Below are 14918 nucleotides of genomic sequence, written 5' to 3' on the forward strand. Positions count from 1 at the left end.
AATCAGTCTGGTATTTGTGTTAGTTTTTGGTCGTACTCACTCTTTTTTTTTCCTCCTAAATCACACAGGTAAGAGAATAATGAAGTCCAAAGAAGAACTTCATTCACAGAAAAAACAAGAATTGGAAAAGCAGTTACAGGATGTCAGTAATCAGTTAAATTCTAGAAAACATCAAACAAAACGTAGGTACCAGTTTTTAAAATGTTCCTGTAACTATTTAATGTCTGGCATTTAAAAAAAATACATTTATTTATTTATTTATTTTTGGCTGCATTGGGTCTTTGTTGCTGCACACAGGCTTTCTCTAGTTGCGGCGAGTGGGGGCTACTTTTCGTTGTGGTGCATTCACTTCTCATTGCAGTGGCTTCTCTTGTTGTGGAGCATGGGCTCTAGGCATGTGGGCTTCAGAAGTTGTGGCACACGGGCTCAGTAGTTGTGGCTCACGGGCATCAGTAGTTGTGACTCGCCGGCTCTAGAGCACAGGCTCAGTAATTGTGCACATGGGCTTAGGTGCTTCACAGCATGTGGGATCTTCCCGGACCAGGGCTCAAACCCGTGTCCCCTGCGCTGGCAGGTGGATTCCTAACCACTGCACCAGCAGGGAAGAGCCTAATGTCTGCCATTTTTAATGTCTTTTTGTATTCTGCAGCTGAGAAAACTCAATCATCCAAGGCCATTGGAAGCGGTTCCCGACTGAGTGAAAGCAGCAGCAGTAGCAGCAGCAGTAGCTCATCAGAGTCTGAAAGTAGTAGCAGGGATTCAAGTTCTTCAGACAGCAGTGATTCCGAATCAGGTTAGCTGTCCCCTTAAGTATACCTCTGCTTGTGGGGAAATATTTTTCTTGTAATATTGAGACTTATCGTTTGAAGAAATGTTCATTACTTACCCAGAATCTATGGTTTGGATGCCACACTTATTATTTAACTGCATGTTGACAATCTGAACTATTTTCCTTAAAAGAGATACTGTGTAAAGTGAAACTTCATATTATACGTATGTGACTTACAGGCTTGTAATGTTGAAAATAATTTACTAAAGGTGGGATAGTCTGATATATAATATCAGGTCCTAATACCAAAAAACAGCACAGAATAAAATGCTGATTTTCACTTTTTAATAAAAGATTATTTGAGGACATCTTTCACTTTATTCTCTGATATATCAAATCACTCTAATGTTGCAAAGTTTGCTCTGTTGTGACAATATATTCTGAATTGAATAATCATTTTGAATTAAGAAACCAGTCATCCCAGAAAACGTGTAAAGCAGATTTTTTTCACTTCAGTGTTTTCTTCACTGTCGATTATTGTCCATTTATAGAAAAATGTACTTTAAATTCAGATTCTCAGTTATGCTAAAGTACCATGTTACCTTATATAGTTTATCATCAACTATATCAAGCTTAAGGCATTCGTGTTTCCTTTGTACTCTTTCACTGATGGTTGTGTAGTTGACAGCTAATCCCTGCCCCAGGTTTCAGACTTGGCAGAGGCATTCCATCATTGTTCACCAAAAGGCACATTCAAATACAGGGCACTTCCGGGCCTAAAATTTTGCTTTATTTTAAATGAGACATTTCTTGTTTGTCATGAAATTCAGCTCTCTTTAAAACATCCCACACAGAATATTGTCACATTAGGAATTCTTACCGTTTGTAAGAATATCCCTCCTATTTCAGTCCGGTAGTAAGGGTCTGCTCCGTTACAGTACATTGTTTCACTTTTGGTTCTCTTTAATTTGTGGTGCTGATGTCTGCATTTTGTTTTTACATTTCTGAAGTATATAGTGGTAAACATTTTTGTTAGAATAAACAGAATTTTTACTTTTGTTGAAATTTGTCACACTAGAAAATTTTTAAATTAATTTAGGACTCAGATTATACATTATTTTCTTATAGTTGACTTTTTAAGCATAAAAAAGTACTGAAAAAACTCTAACTTGCATTTAGTATTTTAAATTGTGACTAGCATTTGTAATTTCATCTAATAAAGAATTTATGGCCTAATAAGTTAGAGCACTTTGTCTTTTATTTGTAGAATAAAACTCTTATTAAATTATCTAATTATATATTGACTACTGATCAATAAATACCTTGAGTATTAGCAGAAAAGTACTTCAGAGTGCTTCAGTGAAGTACCTTAATTTTAATTTGAATTATCGGTTTCTGATAGAATCTTCCAATATGTTGCTTGAAGGAAAGAATGTTTTTCATCTATTGTGTTCTTAAAATAGTATAATATATATTATGTTTTCCTAACTTTCTAGCAGAATAACTCAGCCTCAGAATTCTGATTTTAAAACACTATTTAATTTTTATTTTATGACTATTTTATTTTATTCTTGTTTGATGTCATCTTTTCCAAGTAACTGAGGATGTTTTTAAAAACACTGTTAAAATCAAAGTAGCAAATTTTTATATTTCAATCTACTTTATGGATAATGTATAGGTTTGTGACACTAAGGTCAGTTTGTCTACTAATAGGATAGTATGAGTTATCATTTATCTTTGAAATTTTCATTGTTTTATGAACCAACTACATACTTCATTGGAAAAACACTGTATATGTAGGTTATAAGTTGCAAATGCAATGCTTACCTTAACGGGGAAAGAACAGTTATCTCTTTGCTTAATAAAATAAATTAGTAAATGAAGCAATGGGACCTTTTCTCCTGTTAACTTCAGTTGTACCCATTAAAATACTGTAAGGCTCTTGATTTCTAGTGTGTAAGCTAACAGCATTTTTTTAACTTTCCTGAGAACAACAAAAACTATAAGTAAAAGGACTGCAAATTGTGAAAAATAATTAATTCAGACTATATCAATAGCTATACCTATTGTAAGAATAAGCAAAGCATCTACCATTCTTAATAATGCACATGATGTTATCAAGAAGCAGATGACAAATCCCAAGTCTAAGTTTCAGGGTGAGGGGAAATGGGGCTGTGGAGAAAATATAATTTGTGAAAATTAGATATATTACCAAAAACTTTGTTACATAAGTAAAAATTAACTGAAAATGTAAATAAGATTTTGTAACTTTAAAATTTATTACGGGCTTCCCTGGTGGCGCAGTGGTTGAGAGTCCGCCTGCCGATGCAGGGGACGCGGGTTTGTGCCCCGGTCCGGGAAGATCCCACATGCCGCGGAGCGACTGTGCCCGTGAGCCATGGCCACTGAGCCTGCGCGTCCGGAGCCTGTTGCTCCGCAACGGGAGAGGCCACAACAGTGAAAGGCCCGCGTACCGCAAAAAAAAAGAAAAAAAAAAAAATTATTACAATTTGTCAAGAGCTGAAACTTAAAATAGGAATATCTTGATTATCAGAATTCTGATTAAATAAGAGTTTTGATTATTTAAAATAGGACATATGCATATAATTTCATTTCCCCAAAATTTTAATAGTGGAATCTTTTCTGAAAGCTTCTGTGAGAAATTCTTTTCTGATAGAAGGATATTGATCTTTAGTAATTTTTCTTAATCTATTTTTTAATACCTGTCTTCCTGGATTTTTTAGAAACTTGAGACAGTATGCAGTTTTCTTAACGAAGTCACAATCTTTTATTTATTTATTTATTTTTTTGTCACAATCTTTTATAATTTCTGTTATCAAGGACAGCTCTCTAAATTAACTTTTCGAAATTCTTTAATAGTATTGACTCTTAAGGTTCTTCTGTAGTTTTCTTGTATTATGAGTTTCTCTCTTTACTGCAATATTATTCTGTTTAGGTATGCTTTAAGTATGTTTAAGGGTGACATCTGTGAAAAACACTTAAATGTTATAAAGAGTGTTAGAGCTGTTTACACATTAATTATTATGTTCTATGTAATCTTAAACCTTATTTTATGCGTGTTTGAAAAATATGGAGTAATTCTGCTTCATTAAATGGGATTAATTAAATGGCAGGGGAGTAAGTGCCAAGGAAAGATTCATTTTAAAATTTCTTTAGTTATAATTTCAAACAAGATACTAAATCAGTTCCAAGATAGACTTGTAATGAAATCCCAAATCTTTGAAAACTATAAGCAAGAAATCTGTGGGCTAGAAGCAGTACTTAATTGCAAATTTCAATGTGATTCGATTTTGCCGTTTAAATTATCTTCTTGAGTTACATTGGCATATGCAAATTGTCATGTGCCAAGAAATCAAGAACTATGATTGGGAATTCCCTGGCAGTCCAGTGGTTAGGCCTCTGCGCTTTCACTGCCAAGGACCTGGGTTCGACTCCTGGTTGGGGAACTAAAATCCCACAAGACGTGAGGCGCAGCCAAATAAATAGATAAATAAATAAAATAAAATCCTATCTAAAAAAAAAGAACAATGATTAAACATTGGTATAAATATAAAACCTTTCTAAACTGTTTTTCATAACCCAAAATATCATTAAATGCCAGATCAAAGATATAAATGAGGCTTGACAATAAAATGAATTCCAGATACATATATCCTATGTTAGCTGGGCTGCGCTAGAATGTACACACAAGCAATTGAGAGTTTTCTAATGCTCAACAAGGTTGGCTATCTTGAGTGATATAATAGGGAGGAATATTATTAACAGATTTAATACTATTACTGAGAAACCATCAAATGGAGCAGCTCATAGGTAATAGTGCTTTTTTGATTCTATCCTTGTAGGAAATAACTTCAGGAACTGTCTAAATGTTAGCTCAGATACTTGATTAGTGTGGAATAGAATATTTTTCAGGAATGATTATCATTTCAATTCTTACAACAGTTATACACAAAGAAATTGAATGGTTATGGCATCAATTCTTTACCTGGTTAAGACAAAGTGAATTTGTCACTTCATATTTTGGACTTTTTGCTTTTATTGGCTTCAGTGTAATGTTCTGAAAGTGAAATTTATGAAATTCTTTAAGTACCAATTGTTCCTTTTTTTTTTTTTAACTTTCTTAATTATGGTGACTTAAAAGGAGTAAAATAACCGTTTCTCTTTAGTACTACAACCCACATCTTCTGTAGAAGTGACAATGATGCATTTTTTTTTCATGCAAGGGAAAAAGGACAAACTTTGTCCAAGTTTAGATTTTATTTTACCTTTTAAGGGGGAGAATGGTTTAGTAAATGTAGGAAGTATGAAATGACAGTTTGGAGTACTTTTCATCATTCAAGCTAGAAAGTTTAAGAGAAATGATTAGTACTCATCATTTAAATATTTTAAACTTTCATTAGTTTCTCATCAATTAGAGTGTTTTTAAAGCCCCAGAAGGATAAATTCAAGGACTCAGACTTGATTAAAAACTTGCATATATTGAGGTCTGTACTTGAGCCACGAGTCTTAGAAATAGGGATAAACTTTGTCATGTGAATTTAAAAATATTCGGTTCAAACTGGGTCTTACTGAATAAACAGGCTGTCTAGAATAGTGTTTCTCAACCTTGGCAGTACATTAGAATCACCTGTAAAACTTTAAAAAATAGTGTCCAAATCTGAATTGAATGGAGAGTGGGGCCAGGTAAATGTAGTGTTCAAAGTATCCCATGTGTGGACTTATCTGGCAGTCCAGGGGTTAAGACTCCACACTTCCAATGCAGGAGGCCCACATTCGATCCCTGGTCCGGGAACTATGATCTCATGTGGCGTCGCCAAAAAAACCCAACAAAAACAAAACAATGTATCCCATGTGACTAATGTGCTGCAGTGTTTGAGAATCATCAGTCTAGGTGTTTTTTTGTTTGTTTCCACTTTCTAAACTCTAGTTAAAATTACTTTGGTAAAAGGAAGAGGCAGCTTATAATCGGTTTGTTCTTCTATATTACATAAGCACCACACACTTAAATCAAAATACCAAAACATTCTTTAAAGGGAGCAGATTTGTTTCGTTCAAAGTACTTGATTTTTATCAATAGAACATTAGGGGATAAGCTTGGGCAAATCATTCAACATCTCTGGACATACTTTCTTTCCTATAAAATAAGGTAATAACTTCCAATCACTTTTCTGTACCCTGTCCTATAGAACAGAAGTGTGATTTGTTTTTCTAATTTAAAAATCTTCAGTAATTTTTTCTGCTGTAATGGCATTACATTCTGGTTTTACATTATGTATGGTATTATATTCATATTCAATTTATCAAATTTTTTAGTCAGTACTGGCTTGCTGATAATATTTGGTGTCTCTGGAGCATTGATCTCAGTGCTTTGATAGGTGATGGTTATTAGCAAACCTTTCAATCAAATATTTGATGCCAGATCTCTCTCTTTTTCTTGATTCTGTGATTAAAATTTTTGCTTAGTTTGAAATGAAAGCTTTCCAATGAAAGTTTTATATTGAGGTTTTTGGGGAGCTGTGAAAATAAAACACATTATATAATGTGCAAAATATTCATTTGTTTAGTAGTTAACATATTTTATCCAATTGGATCCTCACAAGGTAGGTATACATATTATCACAGATCCCTGGTGAAGTTAGTTGACAAGCGTGTATGCTGTCACTATAGTGCTCAGTTTTATTAATGTTTGTAAGACCTGGTAGGGCTTCTTCATTTATTGAAATGTGGTCTTAAGCTTGATAGTGAAAATGTGTATGTTTGCCTTTTAATTCCAAAGGCCAGGAACTCATAAATAAACAGAAATATGCAGTTTTATTTTACTATGTTCCTGGAAAGTCAGCTACATAAGAGTAGAATGAGAAGCAAAATACTGAGTTTTAGGCTATCATTATTCATCTATCTATAGTCTGTAAGACTTTTTTGAGGCACACTGTATTTGGTGTTTTTGATTTTTTTTTTAATTAAAAATCTTTGATGCCTTTTGCTAGTGCTTTTTAGATTTTGAGGTGCTAGTTTTTATAATAGTCCTGAGCTTTAGTTTTATGTCAGAGAACTAAGATAATGCCCTTGAATTTTTCGTCAGAACACTAATGTGGTATGTTGTATTTTTACTGTAGTTAAGAGTTTATATCATTGAATAATTTGTTTAGGTGCATATTTGGATAATTAAGACAGATGTATATCACTAATCATTAGAGAAATGCAAATCAAAACTACAATGAGATATCATCTCACACCGGTTAGAATGGCCATCATCAAAAAATCTAGAAACAATAAATGCTGGAGAGGGTGTGGAGAAAAGGGAACCCTCTTGCACTGTTGGTGGGAATGTAAATTGATACAGCCACTGTGGAGAACAGTATGGAGGTTCCTTAAAATACTACAAATAGAACTACCATATGACCCAGCAATCCCACTACTGGGCATATACCCTGAGAAAACCATAATTCAAAAAGAGTCATGTACCAAAATGTTCATTGCAGCTCTATTTACAATAGCCCGGAGATGGAAACAACCTAAGTGTCCATCATCAGATGAATGGATAAAGAAGATGTGGCACATATATACAATGGAATATTACTCAGCCATAAAAAGAAACGAAATTGAGCTATTTGTAATGAGGTGGATAGACCTAGAGTCTGTCATACAGAGTGAAGTAAGTCAGAAAGAGAGAGACAAATACCGTATGCTAACACATATATATGGAATTTAAGGGGAAAAAAATGTCATGAAGAACCTAGGGGTAAGACAGGAATAAAGACACAGACCTACTAGAGAATGGACTTGAGGATATGGGGAGGGGGAAGGGTAAGCTGTGACAAAGCGAGAGAGAGGCATGGACATATATACACTACCAAACGTAAGGTAGGTAGCTAGTGGGAAGCAGCTGCATAGCACAGGGAGATCAGCTCAGTGCTTTGTGACCGCCTGGAGGGGTGGGATAGGGAGGGTGGGAGGGAGGGAGACGCAAGAGGGAAGAGATATGGGAACATATGTATATATATAACTGATTCATTTTGTTGTAAAGCAGAAACTAACACACCATTGTAAAGCAATTATACTCCAATAAAGATGTTAAAAAAAAAGATGTATAGATGTACATATATTATATGATCGTATTAATGAAGTCTGTTTTTTTTTGTTGTTGATCAAAGCTGAAATCATAATTTTTCCCCTAAATGTGAAAGCTACCTGGATCTATACCCTCAATCTTTGCAGTCTGTCTTCTTCCCTTCCCCTTTCCACCTAACCCCCAACACTTAAAATAATACTTAGTGGAGTGACATTAAGATGGTCCATGTCATTTTAAATACTTGAATTCTTTAAATTAAAGCACGTCATTGAGTAGCACTTAGCAATTTTAACAGTGTCCAGCATCAAACATTTTAGGAAAGAACAGTAACACATCCAGCGGAAACTGATGGCATTTCAGGAGGCAGAAGGTAATTATTAAAATTAGAATGTTTTAAGTTTGAATAAGACCTGGTGTTGACCAGCCTTGGTGCCCTGAAGCCTGAGGCAAATAATGCTCAGGAGGCTCATGAAAGCTGGCTGGAGAGGTGAATCAAGGCATTAACTACCAGTTTGGTGCTTTACCACACTGACGTAGGCTTCTTACTGGGGAGGATAGCACCAGAATCAATTGTAGGATCAAGAAAGAGGAACCTATGAGCACCATGTCAGAGAGATCTCTTTTTATATCTACTCTACTGCCAGCGTCAGCTGTAAAGGCATTTCTAAAGGTAAAGGAGGTACTATAAAACCCATTTGTTTCTCTGTAGTTGAGGCTGCCAGACAGCTCGGAAGTAAACAGGGTATTAATTAGATGGGATCTTTATTATAATGCTTAGCAAGCAGAGCAGACTTTATCATGTATAATCAAATAGCTTCACTTTTAATAAAAGACTGTATCCTCTCAGGTAATGACATACCCTTCTCTTGTAAATTCTCAATTATTTTAATTAAGCCTCTTAATGGCTACTTGGTTAAAGATGATTTTAGTATAATTGGTACTGCTTGTTTAAACCCTTATCTCTGTTGTAACTTGTTTCTTTTTAAACTGTCGCTTATTCAAGCTCTTTACTCTGAAGTAACACATTGTTCTTTTTGCCTAATAATCTAAATTGAAATTTGTGAGGGGATATTTATTCCATTATGTGGAAAAGAAAATATCCCTTTTCAAAGCAAGTATCCCTTTAGAAATTTTGACTGATTCCAAGAGGGCAAAAAAATTTGTAAATAAAAGAATTTCTTGAGTTAAGAAGTTGACCATTTTCTTAAAATCATCACTTTCATTCTAATGTGAAAAAATCTGTCATTTAGATGATGGTAATTTTTTAAGTTGGCAAATATTAAAATATTTATATACGTTTGCAGAAATGTTTCCTAAATTTACTGGAGTAGAACAGAATGATTCTTCTTCTAAAGAGAAAGTAAAGGTAAGTTAATTCTTCATTTTTACCTTAGAATTTTAAAATTATGTAGGTTATAGCTCACTGGTATAGTAGTAGCTTTCTTTAAAATTGTTCTTGATTTTATTTACATGAAGAGTTGTCACTCATTTTAATTTGTCAACTAAATGTTCAAAGATTTCTTTGTAAAGAAGATTGAATAGTGAAATGATTTGGTTACATTTTTCTAACAAGATGTGACTTTTTTATGATTTAGTCAAACAGGTAAGTAGAACAAATTATAGAAATTTCAGCTTAGTCTTGAGAGTCTAAATACAGAGAGAAGGTCTTGGTGTCCCCATGTGCGTACCAATTACCAACTATTCATTTTTAGCACATCTATGTTTGATTAGTAGTTGACATGCTTTAAAAAGGATAAAAGTAATTTTATCTTTTACTACTAATCCTCATAAAATTTTTAATCCTTTGTACCCATCCCAAATATAGAATTACAGGTGTATACCTTTTATTAAATCATAAACTTACTTAACAACATCTAACTCTAGGTTAGGGGAAATACAACATAAATAATACTGTCTTGAAGTATCTCTTAGTTGTGAGAAGAGAGATAATCATACCGTTAAGAGATTGTATGATTAGTGCTATAATCATCTATATTCATAATATATTGAGAAAATAAAGGAGGAATATATATATACTGCCTGAAGGAGGGAATGCTTAAAATGGGTTTTAAATTATAGGGAAAGGGAAGAAATGGTTAGTATATTGACATGCTGATTAGGGACTTACTTTTTTAAACAGAGGTAGTAGTAGTAAGAGAGAGGGCGGGGGTGGGGGGTGGGGGAAGCACAGGAGGTGTGTTCAGGGAAATATGGTAGCAGAGGGTGTTTGTATGGGATTAGTTGGCTTTGGAGATATAATAGGGAGGGCTTTGCACACCTAGATAAAGTGTTAATATTTAATTTGTTAGGTAGGCGTGAGCTCTCACCGGTTTTTGAGTGGAAGGAAGATCCAGATGATCTGTCTGCCATAGGTATTAGTGGAATCAGAAAATTATGTCAAGTTATGAACAAACTTTGGAATAATTCTTAGTACATAGCACATAGAATGCTATGTTTATGATCTGTTTGTGACCAAGTTTTTTTCAGTGTCACTCACTGAAGAACAAAATGCTCATTTAAGACAAAAGAGGAAATATATTTATAGGATCATGAATAAATGCACATATTTGTGTGTTTCAGAAAGTGTTGTTTTGCTGATTTAAATCTCAGCATTTGCCTTTAAGCTTTGGGCTTGGGTCTGTATTATTGTTGGGATAAACATTCCTATGCCCTTTGTTTTATTCAAACTAGCATAGGTATTCATACACTTGCCTTATCGGCTCACTCACCCTAACCCCTTTATTAGATGGAGAAGGAAGATTGTCTTATTCATCTCTGTACTATCTATAACTCAGAGCTTAGTAGACAAGGTACCTGGGCTTTGGTACTGTAACTTAGCTTGCCACTGAATAGATGTGAGATTTTAGGTTAAGTTACCTTCCTTATATCTAAGTCCTATTGTAAACTGTAAATGGGGATAATAATTATACCAAACTCATAGGATTAGTGTGAGAAATTAAGAACTATATAAAAGGCTTACCCTGGTGCCTTGCACATCGTAAGTGTTAACTAAATATTATCTATTATAATACACTTTTTCTTAATAAGTAGTTAACAAGAGTTTGGAATCAGAATTTGTTGATAGTCTATGGCTCAACCATCATGTTATTCTTTTTTTAAACACCCCTCCTTTTATATCTATAATTCACTAAGGAAAAGGGGGTAAAGAAAGTGGATTAGTCTCTAGATTTGGTATAAAAGCTCAGTTTTTATTTTCAGTAGATCACAGGGAAGCATTTGAAAATAAGCAACACTGTTTAATAACATGTATAAGTCTACGTGTACTAGCAACTAAGATCATAGACTTTGACTCTGCTTATAAGCTATATAATGGCCAAGTTATTTAATCGTTCTAAACCTTAGTTTTCTCATTTGTAAGATAGTGCTATTTATACCTTATAAATTTGTGTGACTTAATTTAATATCATATTCAAAGACAGTATTAAATTATATTCTATCCTCTTGTGTTTCTGTTTTCTTAGTTATACTTCTTGTGTGGTTAAGCTCTGAAAGATAGTTTTGTTTAACTTTGTCTTAGCGGATACAATCATCTGTGCAATATACAGCCTCTGGGAAAACTAGTCTTGTTCATCAGACTACATGTTCAGGTGGAACACCACCAGATCCCTACCAGTTAGTATTTAATTATCAAGAATCAGAATGTTTACAGAGTGTGGAAAACATTTCACCTTTACAAATTCTGCCTCTTTCAGGTAAGAAATTAAGAAGTAAATGACTGTGATTGAACAACTGACTTCTAAATGAAAATGCCAAGATTATCTTAAATGTTATGTATCTGGAATACTGACAATCATAACTAGTAAATTCCAGGTTAGAAATAATCCCTGAAGCATATTGCTTTATACCCCAAGGTACTCATTACATTTGAATGAAAGCAAATTGTATGTGCAGTTCACACACAACTTACTTTCATACAGATTATATACATTGGCATGTGAGCCATGCATAAAAACCTGTCACTGCCATAGCTCATAGCAAGCTCTGAGCAGACTTGCGAAATGTTGCTCTAATTTCCATGATGTCTGTGTGGGTTGGAAAGGTAGATTAGAATAGGGAAAAGATAGAGATTCTATACGTAGAGAAATGAAGTTATAAACATTAAAAACAGTTTACAGTTAAAGAAACTTGGGCTAGAAATACTTGGCTAGTGGTGGTTCCTATTTACTAAAAACATATTCTAAAACTGGAAATTTTTGTATTTTTAGGTTCATTTGACTTTATAAATGTCTTATCTGTTAGTCTTATCAGAAGTGAACGTATCACCTTTCTCAGCCTGGTCCTCCTGGGGATGTGTGGCACAGGAGCATACTTCTCTGATAGTGATGAGCCCAGCTTATGGAGTGCCTGAACTTTGAGACACAAATGTGTTCAGGCCTAGACAGAAGCAGATGTGAATATTGCATATCCATGTCTCCTTCTGTCTAGACTGCTCCCTGGCCTTCCAATGGCAGGGGTTTCTCCAAAACAGAAGAAATTTCTAAGCTGTTTTACTGAAGCACAGATTAGGAGGAACACAAAAGTTTTGATCCTCCTTTATTGCTTCCAGTAAACGCTCCCTACTATTCTGTGTTTGAGTATTCCGTTTTGCATTTAACTCGAGTTACAGCTCTTGACTCTGGAGAAGGAGTGGAGATCAAGAGAAAAAATATCTGAGGCAACACTGGGGGGCATCCCAGGAAGAAGTATAAACAAAGATCCAAAGTATGAAATATTTATAGCCATTCTTTTCTGGAAAAATATTTTCAAGGTACTCAGGAGAATAACTGAAGATGTAGTTGTTCTAGGTCATAAATTACCTTAAATACCAGTGCTACATTTGGATCTTTTATTTTGCACACAGAAAGTAGCTTCAAACAAGAGCATAACAAAATCAGATTTTACATTAGGAAGAGATTGCTGCTTGCTGTATAAGGGATGGACTAAGATGAAGATGCTCTGATATAATTGGGACCAAGTAAGGAAGCTGGGTGCTATAGTCTAGGAAAGAAATTATGAGGACCAAAACTAAGGCAGTACGTACAGAAAGGATGTGGCTAAATTAGATATTTTTGTGGCAGAATTACTAAGCTTTATTAGAATAAGTGTCTTACCAGAGTATTATCCAACAGTTGGCTTGAAAATAAGAGACATTGTTCATTTTGGACATGTTTAAGATGCTGCAGAATATCTAATTGGAAATACATAACTAGAAATAGGTTTCTGGAACTAATAGGGTGTAACAAGGACTACAGTTAGGAATTACCAATATGTAGAAGCTACTTGAAGCCATGAGAATGAAGGAAAATGTACAGAGCAGGAGGAGAAAGGTCAAGGACAAAATTCTGGGTAACCAAACTCCCTCTCTGTAAAAGTAGAAAAAATTAATAAGTTAAAAGAAGAGGTAATCAAAGCTAAGAGGAAAAGGAAAAATGGTATAATAGAAGCCCAGGAGATACGTTTTTCGAAGGAAATCATCATCACGAGTATCATGTCCTACTATATACAAAGCCTTAAAGTACCATGAGGAATGAGGAGAGAAGATTAAAATTGGCAATGTGAGATTTTTTTGCTTTTACAAAAGCTTCTTTTATGGCTACTGTGATTGAGATGGAAGCAGATTCTTGTAAACTGAGAAGTAATGGAATCTGAATGTAAACCAGTCTTTCAAGAATTTTATTGAAGAGGATGGGAAGATAGCTGTGGCTTTAACAGGAAGATAGGTATTTTGTTTTTGTTTTTTTAAGACTGGGAGAGAGGTTGTTTTGTTTTGCATTTTGAAATCGGCGAGATTTGATCGAGTTTGGAGGTCAATCGCAAAGAACCAGAGTAGGGAAAAGTTGCTGTTTTCATTATAGTAAGTTCCTAGGACAATGATAGGGATAGCTTTGAAGAAGAATAAAGACATTGAAAAATAATGGAAATAATGCAGTCAAGATGGTCTTTTGTTCCTATTTTAAGAAAACGTCCTATCTATGAAAAGTCAGGCTTTAAATATCTAAATCTTCGTTCGGGTTCCGTTTCTTGTATTCCTTCAATTTCTGTTTATACGTGATTGTGAGTAATAATATTGTGTAAAGGGGAAGTTTGGATGATGCTGAATGGCTGTTCTACTGCACTTAAGCAGATTTTTCAGAACCAAAGTGGTTTGCATTTGCCAACTGTAGGTGGCACTATGCCCAAGGGAAACTGCAAATATATATAAGCTATAAAATGTATATAGAATTTTACTTTTCTGGAGTGTAATCTTGGTGGAAATAAATTAGAGTACATAAATTAGAGTTACATAGAGTACATAAATGTATGTTAGAGTACATAAATATTTAAGAAGTTGAAGTTTTAAGTGTTATCAGTTTTCTTCAAAACCTCTGCCATCATCTCCACATGAACTGGAAGATGTCTAATTTTTTTTCCTTAAAATAAGTTGAAGTTTTTAGTCATGAAGGATTACTAAACTTTATCATTTATCCTTCCAGAGCTCTTTAAAATATCTTCACTCAGTTGTATTAAGAAATTTTTTTAAAAAAAACTTATGCTGTCACATCAATGTGAATTAACATGGCAAATGAGAAGGTAAATCAAGGAGTTTGCCATCTAGTAGGAGAAGTAAACAACTGGTATATAAAGTAAAAATAGGGACTTCCCTGGTGGCGCAGTGGATAAGACTCTGCGCTCCCAATGCAGGAGGCCTGGGTTTGATCCCTGGTCAGGGAACTACATCCCACATGCATGCCGCAACTAAGAGTTCACATGCCACAACTAAGGAACCCACCTGCCGCAACTAAGACACCAAATAAATGAATATGTCTGTGGATATGTGTGTATGTGTATATAAATTTTTTTAAATTAAAATAACGTAAAAATAATGTGCCCTAAAAGAACCCAAAATGAAATTTAAGGAGATGAGGAAGGCAGAATTACCTGACCTCTTTGAAAGATGTGTATTGATGTATAGTAGGATCAAAAGGCATTTTGGATAGAGGGAACAACACGAATGAGTGTATTTAGGTGACCAGTAATTCAATGTAATTAAAGCTTTGCTTGAATAAATAGGAATAC

General features: G+C 34.3%; 1 protein-coding gene across 1 annotated transcript in view; it reads left to right on the forward strand.

The window, feature by feature from the left end:
* BRDT (bromodomain testis associated) overlaps positions 1–14918 on the forward strand; it is a 48469-nt gene that overhangs the window by 13558 nt on the left and 19993 nt on the right. Inside the window, exons 10-13 of the mRNA XM_027113940.1 lie at positions 69–182; positions 650–793; positions 9167–9228; positions 11401–11575. Coding sequence (XP_026969741.1) covers positions 69–182; positions 650–793; positions 9167–9228; positions 11401–11575 — 495 coding nt within the window. The remainder of the gene's footprint in view (positions 1–68; positions 183–649; positions 794–9166; positions 9229–11400; positions 11576–14918) is intronic.

Source organism: Aethalodelphis obliquidens, unplaced genomic scaffold, assembly GCF_003676395.1.
Source record: "Aethalodelphis obliquidens isolate GAN/ISIS:26980383/991018 unplaced genomic scaffold, ASM367639v1 scaffold13, whole genome shotgun sequence".
Lineage (NCBI taxonomy): Eukaryota > Metazoa > Chordata > Mammalia > Artiodactyla > Delphinidae > Aethalodelphis > Aethalodelphis obliquidens.